This window comes from Chenopodium album, chromosome 16 (genome assembly GCF_948465745.1).
Source record: "Chenopodium album chromosome 16, dcCheAlbu1.1, whole genome shotgun sequence".
NCBI classification, from domain to species: domain Eukaryota; kingdom Viridiplantae; phylum Streptophyta; class Magnoliopsida; order Caryophyllales; family Amaranthaceae; genus Chenopodium; species Chenopodium album.
This window is the reverse complement of record NC_137849.1, coordinates 49,941,719-49,964,411: the sequence shown is the minus strand read 5'-3', so window position 1 is coordinate 49,964,411 and position 22,693 is coordinate 49,941,719. Positions and strand designations below refer to the sequence as shown.

General features: G+C 34.4%; 2 protein-coding genes across 2 annotated transcripts; one reads left to right on the top strand and one right to left on the bottom strand.

The window, feature by feature from the left end:
• Positions 1 to 3,876: 3,876 nt before the first annotated feature.
• On the bottom strand, positions 3,877 to 7,393 carry LOC145585832 (transcription factor bHLH57-like). The gene is made up of 4 exons (XM_081642546.1): positions 6,866 to 7,393; positions 5,868 to 6,548; positions 5,037 to 5,528; positions 3,877 to 4,351 (listed from the first exon to the last, which is right to left on the bottom strand). The coding sequence occupies exons 1-4, from the start codon at positions 6,896 to 6,898 to the stop codon at positions 4,268 to 4,270; spliced, it is 1,290 nt and encodes a 429-aa protein (XP_081498672.1). The 5' UTR covers positions 6,899 to 7,393; the 3' UTR covers positions 3,877 to 4,267.
• An 8,808-nt stretch (positions 7,394 to 16,201) lies between these two features.
• LOC145584513 (uncharacterized) lies at positions 16,202 to 17,161 on the top strand. Its single transcript, XM_081641338.1, has one exon. The coding sequence runs from the start codon at positions 16,202 to 16,204 to the stop codon at positions 17,159 to 17,161; it is 960 nt and encodes a 319-aa protein (XP_081497464.1).
• The last annotated feature ends 5,532 nt before the right edge of the window (positions 17,162 to 22,693 follow it).

The window sequence follows — 22,693 nt, the reverse complement described above, 5'->3', positions numbered from 1 at the left end:
TTCTTTACTGAACAACTAAATATTCATTCCGCCTCCATGGAAAAAATTATGTAATGCATAAATGATATGGAGCATTATTAAAGATAGAGTAGAAATGGTCCTTTTAACAAACGAACATATTTTATTATTGAGATGCCAGAAAATCATATGATTCTCTATTTGTACAAAATCTTCTGTAAAAAAGATTACCTTATTAATTAAATTATCGATATTACGGGTCTGTTCTCTTAAGATTATTTTCAGTTCAGTTTTTAATTTTCTTATCTCATAAAATATTTAATTCAGTTCAGTTCAGCTTAGTTCAGTCAATCAGAACGGGCCCTTCATTAATCTAAGATAAAGTAATTAGCCTTTTTGAGATCATATGTTGATGCAAGTAAAATAATCCGGATTAATAATCATAATAATAGAGATTTAAAGTTATAACCAAACTTTAAGAAGAGAAGACTCCCTAGAAAATGGAGTGTTTAATCTTGAAAGATGAGAATTAATTAGGACAAATATTCCCTAAATTTTACTGCGGTCAAGGTTGTAGTTTTGTAGAGATTACTAGAATTATGTCGGCTCTTATTTAGAGATAGATGCTGTTTTTGTTGTTGCCAAGCGTTTGGGACTTTCTACAGCATTACTTTATACTCCGTACCAACTACTGTATACTACTTGTATGTACTATAGAACGTATACATATTGTATTTGAACAAAAAGTCTTAATCATATACATTCGGATATAAAATGCATTTAATTATATTTTTTGCTCTTTTGATGATTGATACAAAGGTATTAAATCATCATACAAGTGAAACATACCCTTAGGTATATCCGTGCACCTGCTTGCAAGTGTACACAAAAATCTATTGTATTTAGAAAGCAACAAAATATACAAGGGCTAGCTAGCTTCAAATGTTGTGCACAAATTTGTGAAAATACTACTCCGTACTTTGTACTATACTATATATACTTCCTCTGTTTTTTTTATACATGCAACACACTTTTTATCACGCTTATCGATGAGGTGATTAAACTAGGTAAACGAATCTCTTTGATGATTAAGCTATGAATTTTAAACCGTAACAACATATCTCTTTCTTCTTATAGGTGTTAAAATTTTATAAATTAATTTATTCGTTTATTTAGTCTAATATTTTCCTTAACATGCGTGATAAGGAAGTGTGTTGCAACTAAATAAAAACGGAATGATATACATATTATTTACTTGGAATCAGGAATGATATACATGTTTGTAAACAAATATTGTAATAAACCCATATTGTAAAGCAGTGATTGCCAATTCGAAAGAAGACAACCTGTTAAAAAATATAAACCGTAAAGACAATTCAAATTGACTAAACACAAGATCTAGCCATCTAAAGAACTAGAACATTCACAGTTCTTAAGCAAATAATTATGTAGTTAACTAGCTGCATTATTACGGAGTACAAAAACCTTTAGTGAAACCATTTCATTTCGCATAAACCTTTGGTGAAACTATTTTATTTAATAACCGAACTTAAAGTTTAGCACTCATCAATTATCACCCCATTAATTTTTAATTTCAATAGAAATTTTTTAATGTCTCATAAATAATACTTCCTCCGTTTTTAAAATACTTACTTTATTTCTTTATGTGCGGAGTTTTAGGAGAAATTAGAGAAAATAATAAAATGTGAAAGTAGTGAGTTAGGTGGAAGAATAAAAAATTACTCCTTATAAAAAACAAAAGTAGTGGGGATAATTAGAGGAGAGAAAATATGAAAATAAGGAGTAAAATAATATGATAATGATAGGTCTACTAGGTTAGAAAAAATTAATTTAATATTATAAAAGCTTTCCAAATAAAAAAATGGAGCAAGTATTTAAAAATGGACGAAAAAGAAAAGTGAAACAAGTATTTAAAAACGGAGGGAGTATTTCTTTTATTTTACATGAGAGTAAAAATTAGCAGAAATACTCGTACAAATTTATACAGTGTTCCACTCAAAATCAAAATAATTTTTTTCATGCTGTAAATAAAGGAGGGTTAAAATCTGACAAGATGTGGTGTGGTTCACTGTAACATGCACATGGGGATGGCTGCTGTGTTTGTTTCTCAATCTCCATCTTTCTGACAATTTTTAGAGTCCCACTAGTCGCATAGTCCCTATATGCAAAAATGCATATAGGAGGGCAAAAGTGGAAAAGCGCTGAGGTTTGACATCCAGAATGGTACTTTTTATGGTTACAGTGGTACATTTTTTGTACTATTATGCATGTATATTGTACCATTAGATCTTAGTACTACTATTATATCTCACAATGGTATAATATTTTGATGTACCATTTACATACTTATTTGTACTATTAGCATAATATTTATACCACTACAACTTTTAATGGTACTATTTACCTATCAAATGGTACTTTATACTCCAACTACAACTTCAACTTTATTACTACATTGCCATCCTATATGCAATGTTTGCATATAGGAGCTATGCGCCAGACCTTCTCCCAATTTTTATAATTTCTCTTTTTCTTCTTTTTTTCACTCCTTTGACTTCCAATCCCATCACAACCTTGCTTTCCTTGACCATTTTTATTTTGACTCTCTCCCTAAGTTTATTTATTTATTTGTAACGCTCCAAAAATTATAAAGATCAACATGCATGCATATGCAAATGCAATGCATTTCTCATTTTCTCCATCCCCTTTAATTATTTTGGGAATATGAAAACTTTACTTTTTAAATAATTTTAGTAATACGGACTACTGAATAGTCATGTTGATAGACAATAGCTGGGTAAAAAAGATGACATTGCTAATGTTTAATAACACAAAAGTAACCTTAATCCAGTATGAGGGTACAGGAGTGTTTGATATCACAACTATAGTAATTTTATGTGCATTCACATTTAAATATGTGTAATCCTTTTATATTTGGAGGTCGTTTGGTTCATTAGGGAACTGAAAATTCCCATGAAATTACAATTTATAGGAATTAAATTCCTTTATCAAAATCATGGGAATTCATGAAATTTATTTAGTTGAAAATTGAAGGAAGTAAATTTCCATAGGAATTGTAACTTACCAAGGGGGTTGGGTAAATTAATTTTAAGGGAAGTCAAAATTCCCATGAATTGTCATTGCTTCCATTTTTACTTTTTTGTGTCAACCAAATAAGTCCAAAATGAAATTCATAGGAATTTTGAATGCCCTCAAGAAATTAAGTCAACCAAACAACACCTTAAACTTATTTCATTTGATTGATGTATCAATGCTAACACAACTTTTTTTCTTTTGATTTCTGTATTTTACAAAAAAAAAAGAACATGAATAAGGGCACGAATCAACTCTGTCGATGAAGGCCGAAGAACGTAACTATCTTATGAAACTAAAACCTTGATTAGTCTTTTCTTTAATAGTAAGCATAGTTATATTTTTACCAAGTAAAGTATTGTTACATTTCCTTCCATTCAAATTTTGTTTTTACATTACCTTATGTTACAAAAATTCAAATGGCCTTTCAAACAGCTAAGACCTTTGTGAAATGGACATATACAGAGCAATGGTCCACAAGAAGATGGACCATATGGACTGGGCCAAGTGAATTACAAGTTGGGCTCAAAGAATTTACACAAGCAAGCTCAACGTAAAATTAGTACGATTACTTACACAAAAGAAAAGGACTATACGATATTGTAGGGTCAACACCAAAAAGAAGGGAAAAAATAACGTGAGAATAGAGATCAAGGGAAAAGTCCAAAAAAATTGAATATTTATTTATTTATTTTATGTATTTTGTTTTGAGTGTGAAATTATAATTTCCAATTCCAAAAAATTGATGCCTTTTGGGGGAGACAAGCATAAGGACCATTCTAGAATGATGAAACTAGAAAAAAAAAAAAAAAAAAGAAGGCTTCACTCTCAAAAGTCAATATAAAAAGAGATGCATCATTCCCTTTGTAATCATGAGATTAGAAGAGAAATCAAACCTTTTAGCAAATCTTAGATGGGTCCCTCTTAATCCATCTGCACTATATACAACAAATTAAGAGAAGTTTTATCTAATTAAATATCACAAGAAAAAAAAAAAAAAAAAAAAAAAGAAAAGGTATTTCCATTTAAACCTAAATCATAAGAAAACGCAAAAAAAAAAAAAAAAAAGAAAGAAAGAACATCATTTGCTTACTTGACTACATGGATGCAAATTGTTTTTCATCTAATCATCTAAACTAACTATATCCCAAAATAATCACACTAAAAGGGGGAAAAAAAAATCACTTGACTTAGTTTAGCTGAGGTTGATCAAGCTGAATATTTGATGCACTGCTCTGGCTACATCATCTGCCGTCCCTAGTTTACAATCATCTTCTATCTGCAATTTTTTGGGGAAAAGAAGAGATGGTCAACCATATATTTTTCCAAATTCTGTTTAGTTATATAAGCTAATTTATCATTCGTATCAAGTAAAAGTTATAGCCAACGCAATATATTGCATTATAACTATGTTACGAAATACTAAAAAAACACAAGCGAAACACCAAACACTCCTGTATGTATACTACTGTATCATTTTGCTAACAAGTCCGGCTAATTGGCTAACAATAAGTCAAGAGCAGCAAAGTCAATCGTTTAACACACATACTCGGCCTTAAGGTGTTATTCATCATACAATCTTCTATATCATTATACATTTTAAGTTTGTAGTCCATATTAGTTTAATTCTTCTTTTTCACATAAACCAAACTAAACTAATTAAGTACGAAGTACCATTCATTAGAATGACTAATTCTAAAATTATAGCACATCGACAAGACATAGAATAAGACACTATATAGGACAGAAGATCTAAACTAAATATCTAAGCCATTCAAACCAACGTGCAGATAAAATCCTCAACCATGACCATACATGATAAATGTACATTAATTAATGTATGTAAGGGCCACATATATATATCACAAAAACAATCCAAAATTTTGATATTGTATAACAAAAAAACATACTTGTAATAAATTAAAAGAGACAAATATAATATAATGTAAATGTAATGTACGTACCTTAAGATTAAAAGAGTAGTGTACTAGGGTATGCAAAGAAGTAATGTTGAGATGAAGAACAGTGAGCCTTAATTCTTCAAAGGCAACAATTGCTTTAATGAGTTGACCTTGTCTTCTTTGACATTTGATTTTTAAGTTGACATGATTTTGAATTACAACCACTTCTATTTCTGCTATCCCTGTCTTCTTTTCTGCACTGAATTCCTCATTACTTTTCCTTATACTTCCTTCTCCTGATTCCCCATTCCCTTTCCCTTTCCCTTTCCCTTTCCCGTCTTCCGGGGATTGGAATGAAGGCGATGCCATGAACATGTTACTATTATTGCTTAGATTGTTCAAATTAGAAGAGGATGATGTAGAGGATGGACTGACTGAAACGTCGCCGTTTTCTTCAATTTGCCTCGTTTTCTTTTGAGTTTGGAGAGATTGTAGCATTTGTTCCAATTCCTTTACAAAATCTATTGCTCCTCCTATAATTGATGCTTGGTCACCCTGCATTTTTTATTTTTTATTTCAAAAAAAAGGTCATAATCAATTAATCAGTAGTAAAAATGTACAATTACACTCCATCCCTTAAAAAGAAAACAAATTTACACTAGTTATATGCTAGTAGTCTACTACTACTTAATCAATTTTTCCTTTAGCTCTTTATCTCGTTAAAAATACATAAGTGTCTTATCAGACCGGAACCCACGAATAAACACAAGTAGAAAGAAGGGTGAGTCTTACACAAATTAAACAAGGAAGTTCATAATTCACATAGATTCAATAATAAAAACCCCAAAACTGAAGAAAAACACACACAAAAATAAGGACAAAGGAAAAACTAACCCTTTGAACATAGGAAGGAGGCATGAGAGAACGAAGGGCATTGAGATGTTCATTCATTTGGCGACGGCGGTTGCGCTCAACAGCAATGTGAGTCATTCTTTGAGTCTCAAACTCTTGTTTGTTCATCGCCGGCCTCGTCGCTCTCTTCCTTTTCCTTTTCCTCTTCTCCTTCACCGGAGCCGGTGCAGTAGTCCTTGTTTTCAAAAAGTGTGTTTTCTTAGTAGATCTACCATCACATTTCTCAACTTTTTCTCCAATTTCAGTTGTCTCAGATTTCACCCCAGGAGAGTGTTGTATGTCCATAATAATCATACCATCATTACTAATACTATCATTACCACCAACATTAATACCATGATTATGATTATTATGGAAATGATGATTAGTAGTAGTAGTGGTAGTAACACAACTCTCAACTAGCTGATGTTGTAGTCTCAGGAGAAACTGGAAATTTGTTGGTTCAAAATGATGAATTAATGGTTGTTGCTGTTGTTGTTGTTCAACAGTTTGAAGCATTTGTAAAAATGGCATTTTATCTTCTAAACTTGGAAGATAACTTGCACCACCTCCTTCAGAATAATAATTATATGGATCTTCATATTTCATACTTGCTGCTGCTGTTGTTGTACTGCTTATAAATTCCTCTAACCAATTACCCACTTCCATATCTTCTGCAATCAACTGCAAAAAAATAAAAAATAAAATTAAGTAAGAAATAAATAAGGTTGTCATAGAATGGAATTAATAGGAAATAAAAAAAAAAAAAAAAAAAAAAAAAAAACAGCAGAGAATTTCCATATTCTAGGAAGATATAATAACACTTGTAATTAACAAGCAATAAATGCAAAAGAGGAGTAAATGCAACAAGGTCTACATCTATAACTATGAAAATGAAAAGAAAAAAAAAAGGTGTATAGTATATAAAATAAGTAGTAAAAAAACAGTAATAAAATGTACTAGAGCAAAAAGGGAAGAAATTATGGAAGAAAAAAACATACACAGGGATTAATGGGACCTTGGAGCTTCTCCATTATAGCCAAAGTTGTGGGTTTGGTGAAACTCCAAAGTACAATTTTGCAATAAATAACCAATCCTTTCTTTTGATGATTGATAAATTTTCTCTCTCTAACTTGAGTTTCTCTCTCTTAAAAAAACTGATTTTGGTATTTGGGGTGCAGTGCTGTGCAGTGGAGCTGTGGAGTGCAGTGGAGTAGAGTGGATGGTTATTTCTAGAAAAGCAGCATATATTCTTGACTAGTATAATGCCATAATAATAAATGTTACCTTCCCAATATAGTATAAAGTTTCAGTATTATTTTATTTTAATTTTACATAGGAATTTTAAAGAAAGAAGAAAATATTTATTAATTAAAGAATGAGAAAGGAAGAAGATGATAATGGTGAAGAAGATTTTTTTTAGGCAACAGTGAATAAGATATATTTGGGGAGTTCTGAAAGAATTGGTTGAGAGAGAGAAAGAGAGAGAAGGAAGAAGAAGAAGAAGAAGAAGAAGAGGAGAAAGGTAGAGTTGTCTGATCTGCAAAAAGAAGGTCCCCCCATTTAAACATTATTGGCGTGGCAGATTTGTCCACCACCGGGGACACTCTCTCTTGTGGGGACACTCTCTTCTCTCTCTACTTTCTCTCTCTAATCTCTAGGGCTTTTTCCTAGTCTCTCCATTACTAGTAATCGTTCTAATTTGGTCGACATCTATAATTACTTTAAGGTGAAAAGAATGGAGTTTAAAGGTCTGTTCTCATTAAATTAATTTTAGTTCAGTTCAGTTTATTTCAATTCTAATAAGTTTATATCCAATGATATTGTTAATGATTTAAAATCAAATTTTATATTTTTAACCTTATATTACAACAACGACAATAATAATAATAATAATAATAATATAGTATATGTTTTAAAAATGTTTTGGGGTTCTATATTTTTAATATATTTTTCATAAATATTTTAATTATATAGTATATTTTTCATAAATATTTTAATACGTATATTTGTATATACACACATATATAATAATAAATAATCAAAGATCATTAATCCGTAGTTAAAAATCACATATCAATAAGTTCAGTTTAGTTCAGTTCATTTCATTTCAGTCAATGAGAACAGGCCCTTAATTATCGCATTATTAAGGGTTTATTCTTTTCAGCTTATCTTCATTTCAGTTCCAATCAGTTCAATTTAGTTCCTAATTTCCTTTTCTCATAAAATATTCAGTTTAGCTTAATAAATCATAACAGGCCCTAAAAAATGAGTACCGACTCTATTCATGTACGGAGTATAAACAAACTATAGGTGCTTAATGTACTTGTATAATAAGCTGCATTTCATAAGCTTAATCTCTAATTGCGGGTAGATTGGACGCCTTCTGCACTTTTCTATGAATAATTTCATGGAGTATTTTCTTTGGTGTTTTTGCTTTTATAGTAGTATTTGATTAATTTGCTATACAGTAGTGTCCTCCTTTGCCCAAATGCTCAGCAATTTACTATTTTCTTGCTATAGTCCACTTTATCTACAGGTGATGAATTACTCATACATCATTTTCTCTATTTAGACCGTTCATAACCATATTCTTATAGATTTTGTACGTACACCTCTCTTTCTAATGCAAATCATATCTACAATGCACCTCTACATAAAATGCTTGCTACATTTTTTTAAAAAAAATATTAATCACTAAAGCTAGTTAAAGTAATACAGAGTATTATGTGAACAATATAAAAATCAAATATTTGCAATAAAATAAAGAAGAAATTTAAAAATCAGGAAGACGTCTATGATTCTAAATTTCAAATGCATCACTCTATCGCAAGAGGTCATACTGTTAGGCCCTGTTCTGATTGACTGAATTGAGCTGAAGTGAACTTATTGGAGCTGAAGTGAACTTATTGGAGCTGAATTGAACTGAATTGAATATTTTATGAGAGAAACAAATTAAGAACTGAACTGAACTAAACTGAAAATAATCTGAAAAAAACAGACCCTTAGTAAAGATCAAATCTCATTTAAAAGGGGGTGGACTTGAAATAAGACTATTCATAAGATCAATCAATCAATCAATCAATCAAAGCCTTAATCCCAAAAGTGGGGTCGGCTAACATGAACCAAATTTGATTATTCCGTGTAGTCATCAACATAAATCTTTCTCCTCCATCCCTTACGATCCAAAACTTCATCCTCACGTAAATCCATGCACTTCATATCCTTCCTCACTCCTTCCAACCAAGTCATCTTTGGTCTCCCTCTTCCTCGTTTAACCCCTCCATGGTCCCACTCTTCCACTCTTCGCACCGGTGCACCCTCGGGTCTCCGTCTTACATGTCCAAACCAACGCAGACGATTTTCCCTTAATTTATCTACAATGCCCGCCACACCTACTTTCTTGCGAATAACCTCATTTCTGATTCTATCTCTTAAAGTGTTTCCACACATCCACCTTAACATGCGCATTTCCGTAACCTCCATCTTTTTAATATGCTCTTTCTTAGAAGCCCAACATTCTGTACCATAGAGCAACACTGGTCTTATGGCAGTCCTGTAGAATTTTCCCTTCAACTTTAAGGGAATGCTGCGGTCGCATAACACTCCCGTGGCCGCTCTCCATTTAAGCCACCCTGACTTAATCCTGTGGGTCACGTCTTGATCAATGTCACCATTCTTCTGGATGATCGACCCTAGGTACTTAAAACATTCACTCATGGTCAAATCCTTTCCATCCAAACTCACCACTTCATTGCTTGTCCCCCTCTGAGTGCCAAAACGACATACCAAATATTCAGTCTTACTCCGACTTAGCTTAAACCCTCTAGATTCCAACCTTTGCCTCCATTGCTCCAACTTGACATTAACCCCATCCTTAGTCTCATCCACCAAAACGATATCATCTGCGAACAGCATACACCATGGAACCTCATCTTGAATTGGTCTAGTTAATTCGTCTAGAACCGTTGCAAAAAGAAAAGGGCTTAATGCAGACCCTTGATGCAATCCGATTGTAATAGGGAAATCTTTTGTCAACCCTCCGCATGTCCTCACATTTGTTGACACATCCCGATACATATCCTTAACTAGGTCTACATACCTTCGTGGGATACCTTTCTTCAACATTGCCCACCAAAGTATCTCTCTTGGCACCTTGTCATATGCCTTCTCTAAATCAATAAAGACCATATGAAGATCTTTCTTCTTTACCCTATAAAACTCCATCATTTGTCTTATCAAATGGATTGCCTCCATAGTAGATCTCCCAGGCATAAAACCAAATTGGTTATCTGAAATGCTTGTGCATGCCCTCAACCTTTGTTCAATCACCCTTTCCCACAACTTCATAGTATGGCTCATAAGCTTAATTCCTCGATAGTTAGAACAATCTTGAGCGTCTCCTTTGTTTTTATAAACCGGGACCAAGGTGCTCTTCCTCCAATCTTGTGGGATCCTTGTAGCCGTCCATATCTTGTTGAAAAGGTTTGTTAACCAATCAATACCAATCTTACCCAAACACCTCCACACCTCTATCGGTACCCCATCAGGGCCAACCGCCTTCTTAGGTTTCATCTTCCTCAGTGCAATCTCCACCTCTACTCTCCTAATCCTTCGCACATACTCCATGTTGATTTCTTCATCACTCATAGAGGTATCTCCTATCACAACTCCATTACTTCCATTAAATAATTCATCAAAGTACCCCTTCCACCTGTCCTTGATGCCCTCCTCTTGCACTAGGACCATTTGGTTCTTATCTTTGACACACTTCACCATGCCAATATCCTTCCTTGCCTCTTGTCTTCTCTTTGCCATCTTATAAATGATCCTTTCTCCCTCCTTGGAATCAAGCTTTTCATAAACCTCCTGATATGCCTTTTCTTTTGCTTGGCGAACAGCTGCCTTTGCCTTACTCTTAGCCTCCTTATACGCTGCAAAGGTTTCATCACTCCTACATTTTCCTAAGGCTTGATAGCATTCCCTTTTTTGCTTAATTACTGCTTTCACCTCTTCATTCCACCACGAAGTATCTCTCTGTACCGAAGTTCTTCCCCTTACTTCCCCTAAGACCTCTTTGGCCACTCTTCATAAGAACGAACCAAAAATTCATCCATGTCTAAGAAAAATATCAACTATCTTAATTAAGCCTTCATGATTAGCATGAAGATGGCACAACATAGTCAAAAACAAATGAGGGTAATTTAAACTTCAAGTTAAGAAACAAACAATTGTAGTGAAATAAACCCTCTCTAAAATTCCTTTTGCATGTCATGTGTTATCTTCTATCGAGTAGAGTTTGGTTTTTGATATCAACAGCCAAAACCAGGAAAATTGGTTACCAAACTAATATGGATGGTATCCTTGGATTAACATTAAAGGGCTGGATTTGAGTAGCTATAATTCATACCAATCAAATTTGCATGAACAAAGCTGCAAATCACTATTTCTCAAGTAATTTCTCAATTTCAAACTAATTGCAATAATTTGCTTTTTATACAATTTATTTACAGTGTATAAACTTAAATGTCACTTACTACAATTATAAAAATAAAGGATTCAATCGAGTGATTTTGAACAGTAAAAGATGCCAATATACAATGAATATCCATCAATTATGAGAACCCTTTTCATACAAAATTGGACTTGTACATCAATAATTTAACTTGAATTTGTTGCCATTCTTGGTAATAAGGGTGAAAAAAAGGGTTAAGAGCCAAAGTATACAAATACAAGGAGAGCTAGTACAAAAAATATAAATAAAAACAAGAAGAAGATGGGACCTTAAAAGCTTGGATTAATGGGTGCCACGAACTAATGAACAAGATAAATAGAATAGATAGATAAAATGTCAATAAACTCAAGACTAGTAGTCGTTGAAGAAGAAGAAAGACAAACATCTACTGTAAATAGTGTTTTGGCATGTTACTGTACACTTTCGTGTAGATCCCGATACTAGGTACAATCAAATCACTTGTACTTCTTTTTTTTTTTTTTTTTTCCTGAAATTTTAATTATTAGTGTTTTTAAAAAAAATTGAAACTAATTATAGAATTTTTACATCTTTCGAGTTAAGCATAATACAAGGACTTAACATTTGACATTTTTCACCGTTAAGGACCTATGACTTTTTTTTCACCTTTAAGGACTTAACATTAACTTTCCGGTGATAATTTAAAACAACTAACCCAAGGTGAGTTAATCTTTGGTTAAATATATATATATATATATTTTTTTTCCTGATTGAACTTTCTCACTTATTATTTTATTATCTCCAATAAAAAGTATTTTGGCGCAAACTTCTTCCCTGTTTTAGAGTTTGGCTACGGGATTGACGAAGGCGATTCTGGGTAAATTCACGGAATTACAACCCGATTCTGGGTAAAGTTGCAAGGTACGCCCGTTTTTCATATATTCGTGTATTTATTTTGTGAAAAATGCAAAAAAAAAAGTTCGTGGGTTTGTTAGGGTTTAGGGTTTTGACGAGAATTTGATCAAGTGATTATTTTTGCTAAATTTGATATTGTTGTTTATGACATTGTTGGTTGTTGTCTAGATGTTGTGATTTGAATTGTCTGTGTATGACGACTTGGAAGGGATTGACGAACCCAGACCCTAATCTATGTTAGCAGTAAACTTGTAAAAAACAGGGGTAGTGAGTAGGGTGTTTGGAATTTGGTATTTTGGCTCAAATAGAACTAAAATAAAGAGCATCAATTGAACAGGGAAAAAACACTTAAGAAACAACTTTAATAGAAATATATTATCTAAAATCCAATAATGCTTTATTGCCGCAAACTTCGATTGGGTTAGAGTTTTATTATCTTCTGTTGCATGTATGCTACTAGTCTACTACTATTGGCTATCACTTTTCAGGGCTTGTTATGATAGCAATCTACAAAGATATACATGCATTTGAATCATTTTGGATAATTTTTATGCAAGGGAAGTTTGTATGTATTTGATGTATCCCTCAATTGGGTTAGAGTAGTAATGATTAACGGATAATTAGTTGTCAATGGTTGACATTGTGATTAGGATGTTGTTAGACAATGTCATAACAATGACAATGCTTTTGCAGTGATCTGAACTTGAATTTATTAATGCGATGAATAATCTTTTTAATTTTGCTCATTTTTGTTTGATATTTGGTCAATATTTTGTGTTGTTGTGTAGAAAATATGGATATCCAACCTTGTATTGTGCTGCATCATGGGGGCAAGTGGGAATACAATCCTAATCTTTGTTACATTGGTGGTCAAATAAAATTAATCAATGATATTCCACTTGATTTTAATGCCACCTACTTTAAATCATTGATTGATTCACTAGGCTATGATAATGTGATAAAGCTCCATTATTGTGACCCTTTGAAGAATCTTCAAACAGGAGTGAGATTCTTGGCATATGAAGACTGTACTTTTGCTGTGTTCAATAGTCTTCTAAGTGAGTTCAAGATAATTGATGTGTTTACTGAGCATGATGATTAAGTGCATAGGGTTTGTGGTAATGCTACACCTGGTTTTAGGGCTGGTGGGACTAAAAATCAAACCCATACACCTGTACAACCATTTTTAACCACAAAACCAGTGCACACATAACACCAACCTGCTGACTATATTGAACCTGAAACTGAGACAACCAATTTATTCAATTTTGGGGATGAGGAGGGTAGTGATGAGGAGGGTAGTGATGAGGAGGATGTAGAGGTGATAGATGCTAGAGAGAGACTTAAAGAAGCAAGTAAGGTTGAGCTTGAGTTTCTGAATGATCTAGATTCTTTGAATAGAGTTGCTGGTAGATTAGGAGACCGTAAGAGTCAAGATGTTGACCATGTTGATGATGGTGATGCTTCATCAGAGTATGAATCTTTGTCATACTCTGATGATGATGATGATGATGAGTGTGGTTTTCTGTTGCCACAACCCGGTAAGAAAAAGAAAAGAGTCAGCAAACAAACTAGCCATTTACCCTTTACAACACACTCAGAAACAGAGTCCCCTTTCTATTTAGGACAGAAGTTCAAGGATGTTGTGGAATTGAGAGAAGCTATTACCACTTACTCTGTAAGCATAGGGAGGGATATAAGGTATATAAAAAATGACAAAACAAGGATAGGGGCAAAATGCAAGGCAAGGGAAAGGGGATGTCCTTGGTACTTATGGGCATCAATGAGTGGCAATGGGACATTAAGTGTGAAGACTCATATCCCGCAACACAACTGTGGGAGAGTGGCAAGAGTGAAAAGAATAAGGGCTACATGGATTGCTAGTAAATACCATGGTAAGTTCAAAATTAATCCATACTTGAAGTGTCAAGAAATTGTTGACACTATGTGGTCTGAGTCGGGAATCAAGATTTCACTTTGGATGGCTTTGAAAGCAAGAAGAATGGCTCAGAGGTTGATATTAGGTGAATATAAAGAACAGTACTTACTCCTTCACAGATATGCTCAAGAAATTCTTCGGTCTAGTCCTGATAACACAGTGAAGTTCAAGTTGAATAACAATGTTTTTGAAAGAGTCTACATCTGTTTTTCTGCTTTGAAAAAGGGGTTCCTAGCTGGTTGTAGGCCCTTTTTTGGATTAGATGGCTGTTTTTTAAAAGGTCCTTATGGGGGGCAACTTCTTGTTGTTGTTGGCAGAGATGGGAACAACCAAATGTTCCCAATTGCATGGGCTTGTGTTGAAATTGAAAATACAGAGACATGGACATGGTTTTTGTGTTTACTTGCTGATGACTTAGGTACAGCTGATGGTGCTGGTTATACCATCATGAGTGACCAACAAAAAGGGTTGCTCAAGGCTGTTGGTGACATATAGAGCTGTCAAAAGCTGACCCGACCCGAAATACCGACCCTAACCCTAACCCGTCTGAACCCGAAAAAAATGGTGACCCGAACCCGACCTGAAACCAACCCTAGACCTGAGTTGACCCGAGTATTTGAGACCCGAACCCGACCATGAACCGACCTAGAGAGGACCCGACCCGAATGTGACCCGTAAATTATTGACCTGAACCGAACCCGACTCGAACCCGAGAATGGCCCAAACCCGATTTAACCCGTCAAAACCCGAATTCAACCCGACCTGTTACTAACCCGACCCGTTCCTAACCCGACTCGATTTTAAACCCGACCCGAAATAAACCCGACTTGTTATTGACCCGACCCAAATTCAACCCGACTTGTTATTGACCCGACCCGAATTTAAACTCGACCTATTACTAACCTGAATTTTAGGATTTAGGAATTTTTAGGATAAAAAGAGTACTCCGTATTGACTATTGAGTTTCAGGCTTTTCTTCAATTTATTAACATGGATTCCAATTATAAAACAAAAGTGGCCTTTCTCATCTTACTTGACTTATCTCTTACATAATCCTCGTCAAAGAAAAACTGAACTGGATAGCAGCAAAAAAAAAAAAAAAAAAAAAAAAATTAAACAAAAAAAAAAAAAATACACGGGACCCAGACAATAGCAAGTCTTTCTCATCTCACTTGACTTATCTTTTTTTTTATTATTATTTTTTTTAAGGGAATTCAAATTTTTGACTTGAACCACACCCGAGACCGACTTGGAAATGACCCGACGTGATTATAACCTGCAAATTATTGACTTGCCAATTTGAACTCGAGAATGACCAGATAAGTTTAAATGACCCAACTTGATTGTAACCCGCAAATTATTAACTAAACCCGACTTGAACCCAAGAATGACCCGACTTGGAAATGACCCGATTATAACCTGCAAGTTTTTGACTTGAACCGAACCCGACCCGAACCCGAGAATGACCCGACTTGATTATGACCCGCAAATTATTGACTTGAACCGACCCCGACTCAAACCCGATAATGACCCGACCTGATTATAACCCGAAAATAATTGACTTGAACCGAACCCGACTCGAACCCGAACATGACCCTAACTCATTTAAACCCGTAAAAACCCGAATTTAACCCGACTTGTTTTTCACTCGACCCGAATGTAACCCGACCTTTTATTGACCCGACCTAAACCCGACCCGAACCCGAAAAGATGTATGACCCGACGTGACCCGACTCAAGCATGACCCAACCCAAACCCGACCCACATAGGTCTTGACATTAACCCATATTGACCCGACCCGAGATGACCCGACCCACACAAACCCGACTCAAACCCGACCCATTTACCCGAATTGACAGCTCTAGTGACATATGGCCTAGTGCAGACACAAGAGTTTGTGCTCGACATGTCTATTGCAATTTTAGGCAGAAATTTGGAGGTAGTTTGCAGTACAGGAGAGGGTTTTGGAAAGTGGCTAAAAGCACAACACAGAATGATTTTACTAAAAACATGCAGCTCTTCTCCTTAATGTCAGTCAAAGCAGGTGAAGACTTGATGAAGAGAAATTATAAGAAGTGGGTGAGGGCTTTTTTGACTTCAACATCACAGTGTGAGAACATTGATAATAACATGAATGAAGTTTTCAATGCTTACATACTTTCTAGCAGACACAAGCCCATCATAACCATGCTCGAAGATATTAGAGAAAGCCTAATGGAGAGGCTTCACAAGAAAAGGGACTTCATTGGTAACAAGGACATTCAAATCTGTCCTAGAATCAAAAAGAAATTAGAGAAGTCAAAGATAGATGCAAGAGGTTGGGTTGCATTTTGGGATGGCCATTTCACATATGGGGTTAGGGAAGGGGCAACACAAACTAGATATGTTGTCAGCCTACTAGACAAAACTTGTAGTTGCAATGCATGGCAGCTTAGTGGAGTGCCATGTAATCATGCTGTTGCAGCAATTTGGAAAGCCGTTGAACACCCTGAACATTATGTATCAACTTGGTTCACTAAGGAGAAATACTTAAAGGCTTATGAGTTTCCACTTGAGCCTTTAAATGGACCCCAAGAGTGGCCTGAGTCCCCTTATGCTCCAATACAAGCCCCGATGGTCAAGAAACTCCAAAATAGGCCAACTACAAAGAGAAAGCCATCTTTGGGTGAGGTAGAAGGCTGCAAGCAGTCAAAGAAGGGGGAGTTACATAAATGCAGTAACTGTGGAGAAGCTGGGCATAACAAAAGAAAATGCCCATTGCCATTGATAGATATTCCTGTGCCTCGGTCATCAAAGCCACCTAAAACATCACAGGTGGGTGACTCTACTGAATCAGGGCAACATCAGGCCCCAAAGAAGCTGAAGCACACACCAGCAACTAAAGGAAAGGGGAAAGGGAAGGGAAACATTGTGCCAGACAGCAGTAGTCAAGTAAATCTCCCTATACACAACAGAGGTGTGCATTACTAAAATTCGGTCAAATTGTGATCGTTTTTTTACGACCATCATTAAAACGGTCGCAAAATATAATATTTGCGACCGTTTATAAGGCGGTGGCAGATTTGCGACCGTTTTTAGGCTATTTAACGGTCGCAAACGTATTTAAAAATAAAATAAATGTTAAAAATAATTCTAAATAAAAACAAATCAATTGCGACCGCAAAAAACGGTCGCAAATTGTGACGATTACGACCGTTTTAGGAACGGTCGCAAATTGTGACGATTACGACCGTTTTAGGAACGGTCGCAATTTGCGACCATTTGCGACCGCCTTTTGCGACCGTTTAAGGCGGTCGCAACAGGGTTAATATTTTTTTCTCTAAAAATCCTATAAAAGGAGTACTAAACTAACCCTAGCCCAAACCGCCGCTCCATATCTCCTCACTCCTTTCTTTCTCTTCTTTTTCCTTTCTCCCTCTCATTCTCTTTCCTCTCTTCCCTGATCTGCTCCTCCTCTCTCCTTTATCTCTCTTCTTTTTACTTTTTCCCTTTCCATCATTTTCTTCTCTATTCTATTTCTACTATTTCCTTAGGATTTTTACTCTCTGTTTCTTCTTCATTCTATCTTTTTCAACCAAAAAATTGTGGTGTTGTATTTTCGTCAAAGTTTGGTATTAACGGTCAAATTCGACCATAAAAATTCCAGATCTGGAGTTGTTATGGTCGAATTTGACCATATAAACCTAAAGAGGAAGAAGTTTTGTGAAAGGTATGTGTTTCTTCTCTAAATTTTTATTATATTTTTGTTTATTTTCAAATTTTGTTGTTTGATTTTGTTCTCTAATTTCCATGATTGTTCGATTTTTTTCCGATTTTTGTTCGTGTTTTTGTTTGAGTTTTGGTTCGATTTTTGTTTGTATTTTTGTTTGAGTTTTGGTTCAAATTTTTGTTGATTTTGTTTGAATAGTAGTTCGATTTTTGTCGAAATTGTGTGATTGTTCGAATTTTTGTGGGTTTTTTGTAGGTTTTATTTTTGTAAGTTGAATTTTTGTTCAAATTTTGCTTAGTGTTTGTGGGTTTGATTTGTGTTCGACTTTTTTTGTTCATTTTTAATTTAATTTTTGTTCCTTTTTTGGTTTAATTTTTGTGCATTTTATTTGTGGGTTAAATTGTTTTGGCTTAATTTATGTTGCTTTTTTTTTCGATTTTTGGTTAAATTTCTAGGTTAATTTTGTTTTGATAAATGTATGTTTTCTTGGGTTAAGGGTGGGTGGGTGGTGGTGGGTATTGGTGGTTGTAGGTGGGCGAAGGTGATGGTGGGTAGCGGGCGGCGGCTAGTGGTTGTTTAGGGTGGGCAATGGCGGTGGTTTGGATGGGATCTAGTTTCGATGGATCTGGGTTAAGGGTGGGTGGGTGATGGGTCTTTTTTTTTTTTTTTTTGTTTTTTTTTTAAAACTTTTAGCGACCGCTTATGACGGTCGCTAATTTCAAGATTTGCGACCGTTTCATAAAGCGGTCGCAATTATTAATATTTGTGACCGTTTTCACAACGGTCGTTGAAAATAGTAAAAACGGTCGCAAAAAATCTGCGACCGTCAAACGGTCGTAATTTTTTTTTTTGCGACCACGAGAATAACGACCACCATGTTACGACCGTTGATGGTCGCAATTTTTTTTTGCGACCGTTTTTGCTATTTTTGCGACCGTTTGAGGCGGTCGCAATTTGACCGAATTTTAGTAGTGGTGGGAGTTTACACTTATCCTAATGGTTACAGCAGGCAGGCAGTTGTAAGTATACACTTACTCATATTTTTATTTAACAAATTTGCTCATGTGCATGTTTATACATACTAACATAATATATTATTTCAAAAATGTAGTACATCAACCAAAATCAAGCACTATCAACTCCTCAGTCAAATCTGATAGATTTAACAATAGATTAATGAGGTATGTTTCATTCAATTCATTCACTTCAATTGTCGTTATAAACAACATCTAACTCTTTTTTTTTTTTTTTCTTCAGGTTACTACTCATGATGGAAGAAGAAGCTATCTTTTATACTGATAAGTTGGATAAGTTGGTGTAATGGCTATTTTTTGGAATTCTCAGCAAACCTCTTATTTTGACAGTTGGGATATTTTGTGAATACTTGGAATTTTTATTTATTATTTTTTTTTTAAAAAAAAAGTTGGAATAATTTTGATATTTTGACAGTTGGAATGTTTGAAATGTATTAAATGCTTTGAGGACTTAACTTTTGTATTAGAAGGACTTAACTTTTTATTTAGAAGGACTTAACTTTTTGGCCGGAGCTCAGGTGGGTTAACATGCCGGAAAATTGACCACGGGTCCTTAAAGGTGAAAAAATAAGTGTCAGGTCCTTAAAGGTGAAAAATGTCAAATGTTAAGTCCTTCCTTTATGCTTAACTCACATCTTTCAAATGATATTTTGTTTAAAATTATAGGATATTCTTAATTTTTTTAAAAAAATTAAAAGATTTAAACTCCAAAAATATACATTAAAAACAAGTTTGTACTCCATATATGATAATTTATGAAAATTGTACATTGAAAACAAGCTCGTATATGAAAATTTATAAAAACTGTATTAAAGCCAAGCTCATATTACAAATAATTCATGAAGTATGTACATTAAACCAAGCTCACGCTTCGTATGTGATAATGTTTTTTTTATACATTATCATCAAAATAAAGTCCAAGTTTTAGTCAAATACTTATAAATACAAAAGATTAGGTAAGACGAGAAAAAAAAAAATTAAATTCATATCTTTACAATTTATTATAAGTGAAGGGTTTTATTTGTTTTATTTTTTTTTTATTTTGGAAAAGTATTTAAGATGATGAGACTTGCTTCCTTACTTTTCAAAAAAAATCTTATCCAGGATTAATTTATTAAAACCGGCCAAAGTTTGACCTTGTTATGCAAGAGTATTATAGAACAAACAAGACCTCACACTAAGGGTATTGACCTTTAAGAAAGTCAACTAATAAAGAACTCTGACCAGTAAACTTAAAAAGAAAATTAAGGAAAACTGGTGTTAAATCAAATAATATTTGGCACTATTACAGTGACAAACCCAAGCACTGTCAAAGCTGATCTTTTTGATGCCCGAAGTATCTCGACAGGAAAATCCATTATTATGAAAACAACTGTTCAAGATAAAGAAAAAGAAACGGGGAACAAATACAGAGTTTTGCTTTAAAAATAATGTAAAATATCCACTAACATGATTACTCAATTTGAATTATCTAACTCAAATCCAAACTAAAACTAGAAACAACGTAACCCAATTTTGACTCAAATCAAACGAGACATGTCAAAAAAGTAATATGAACATACGTAATAAGCTACTTTAATTAACAATAGACCCGGCCAGGAAATTAACACCAGAGAAATGACCCAAACCGACAGAGAGACTCGAGGAATACAGCCTAAATAACCCATTTGCCACTTATGGCAGCAATCAACAAATAATCAAACCAAAGATGACATAAGTAATAGCACTAATCAGTTTATCAATCCAATTCAAAAATGATTATAGCAATCTTGGATTCTGATAATAAAGCCTAATAAAGACAAATCTTTTCTAAAAGGACACAATTTTATTGACAAATTTGTTCTTTATCATAATTGCTCCAAAAACTCAGTTACTATCAACCGGCCACCCCACCAGTAACTGCTGCATGTTGCAGGAAACCACATACGTTAGGCAGTAACAATATCTTGTAAGGCAGGTCTTAAATTTCTTCCACTCATCCCTTTCTTCTTGATAACTACTATCCTAATTTAAGCACCTCCTACTTCTTACATCCAACTAAACAACCTTATTGCCTCTTACACCCTAAAACTCGTCCCTATCACATAGGCAGTCAAAGTCGGTGAGCAAGCGTCCGCGTATGTTATCCGGCAGATGGATAAATCTCTGGTAGCATTAGTAAGATAATGACCTCAAGAACAAAGGTTACAAAAAAACAGATGCCAAATTCTAGGCACTATAGCAAAGTTTAAAAATATCATCTTGGAAACTAAAAGAATCTCATTTGTTCCCTTCATTCTCTAGAATATCAGCTAACCATAACAATGATATATTACGTTGTGGCTAAGTGAACTTCATGTTAGTAAATGTGTAAGAAATACAATCAAAATTATGGCATAAATTTTTCTAGAAATGCAGAATAAAGTAGTCAGTAATAATTATTCCTTCACTAGTTCCATAATTTAGGTCAGCCCAAAAGAGGATACTCTTAAATTCAAAGACTAGGTAGGTGGTGGGATGTTAATCAGAGGTCAAGGGGCATGTCCGAAGCCAATCTTTGTCAAGTCAGACAGGGGGCCAAGGGCTGATAATAAGAACTACTATTAACTGCCCTACTAAAGCAGGCAAGTATTTCTATTAGAGCTAATCTGTAAGAGTTTGAAATTTGGACCTACCATGGGAAGGGAAATGTAAGATATGTTTTTTTCCTTCTTCCCCCATTTGTTTCATTGACAATGACACTAAAATGTCCATCTACCACAGATTGAAACAAGCAAGTAACAATACAACTAAAGCGTGATATTATAACACAAGTCAATTACGAAGTATATCTTGACGAGAGAGAGGAGGGGGGGGTAACATATCTTATCCTCTAACCAAGAAGGTGTGACTTCTGGTGTCTCCGTTGGGTTCTTATCCTCTTTCTTCTGGTTGAGAATCAGCATGCTTTTGCTGTACAATGTACAACGACAAGAATGAGCCAATGTACGAAGAAATAGAATTAGCCCTTCAATAAGCACATGCTCATCGAAATGAAGATATTACATCTCAATTTGCCGAGATAAGGACAGGATTGAGTGCATGTTATCTGAAGTACTAATACAAGTATACAAATACAATGCTAACACTAAGTTACATGAAAAGATAAAAGGATTACACTATTCAAACATAGATCATAACACAAATTAGTGAAAATAGAATTCCATTATTTTCTTTTAAGAAAAAAAAAATATAGGATTCCATTATTTTTTTTTTATTATTTTTTTTTTTTAAAAAAAAGGATTCTATTTCTGGTCATAGAGCTCAACACAAATTGACGTGTTCCAAATCTTAATAGTAATATTAATTGAAACAGAACAAATACGTACTGTAAAATTTGTTGAGAATGATTTTTAATGAGGAAACTCAAGCTCATTGATGGTAACTCCTGGATTGTGATTTATCACATGGAACAATGCCAGCAGATCTGCCACCATCAAACTACCATCCAAAAATAATAACATAAGAAAAGAGATCATGAACTGTGACTGGTAACTGAATGAGAGGTACCTGATGAGGAGCGGATTTAAATCCATAACCATCAGACTAGCTGCTGTAGGTCCCAAGGATCAACGGGTATGATGCAAGTGAAAGGAGCATATACAGTTGACTCTTTTCCCACCTTCCTGGCTGTCTGCAGCTTCAATTCAGTATAACAAAAAAATACTGAGGGAATACCAGATTGAAAGGAAAGACTGAAGCTATACTACCAAAGTTGATCACAGAGGGACAGAGTGGACA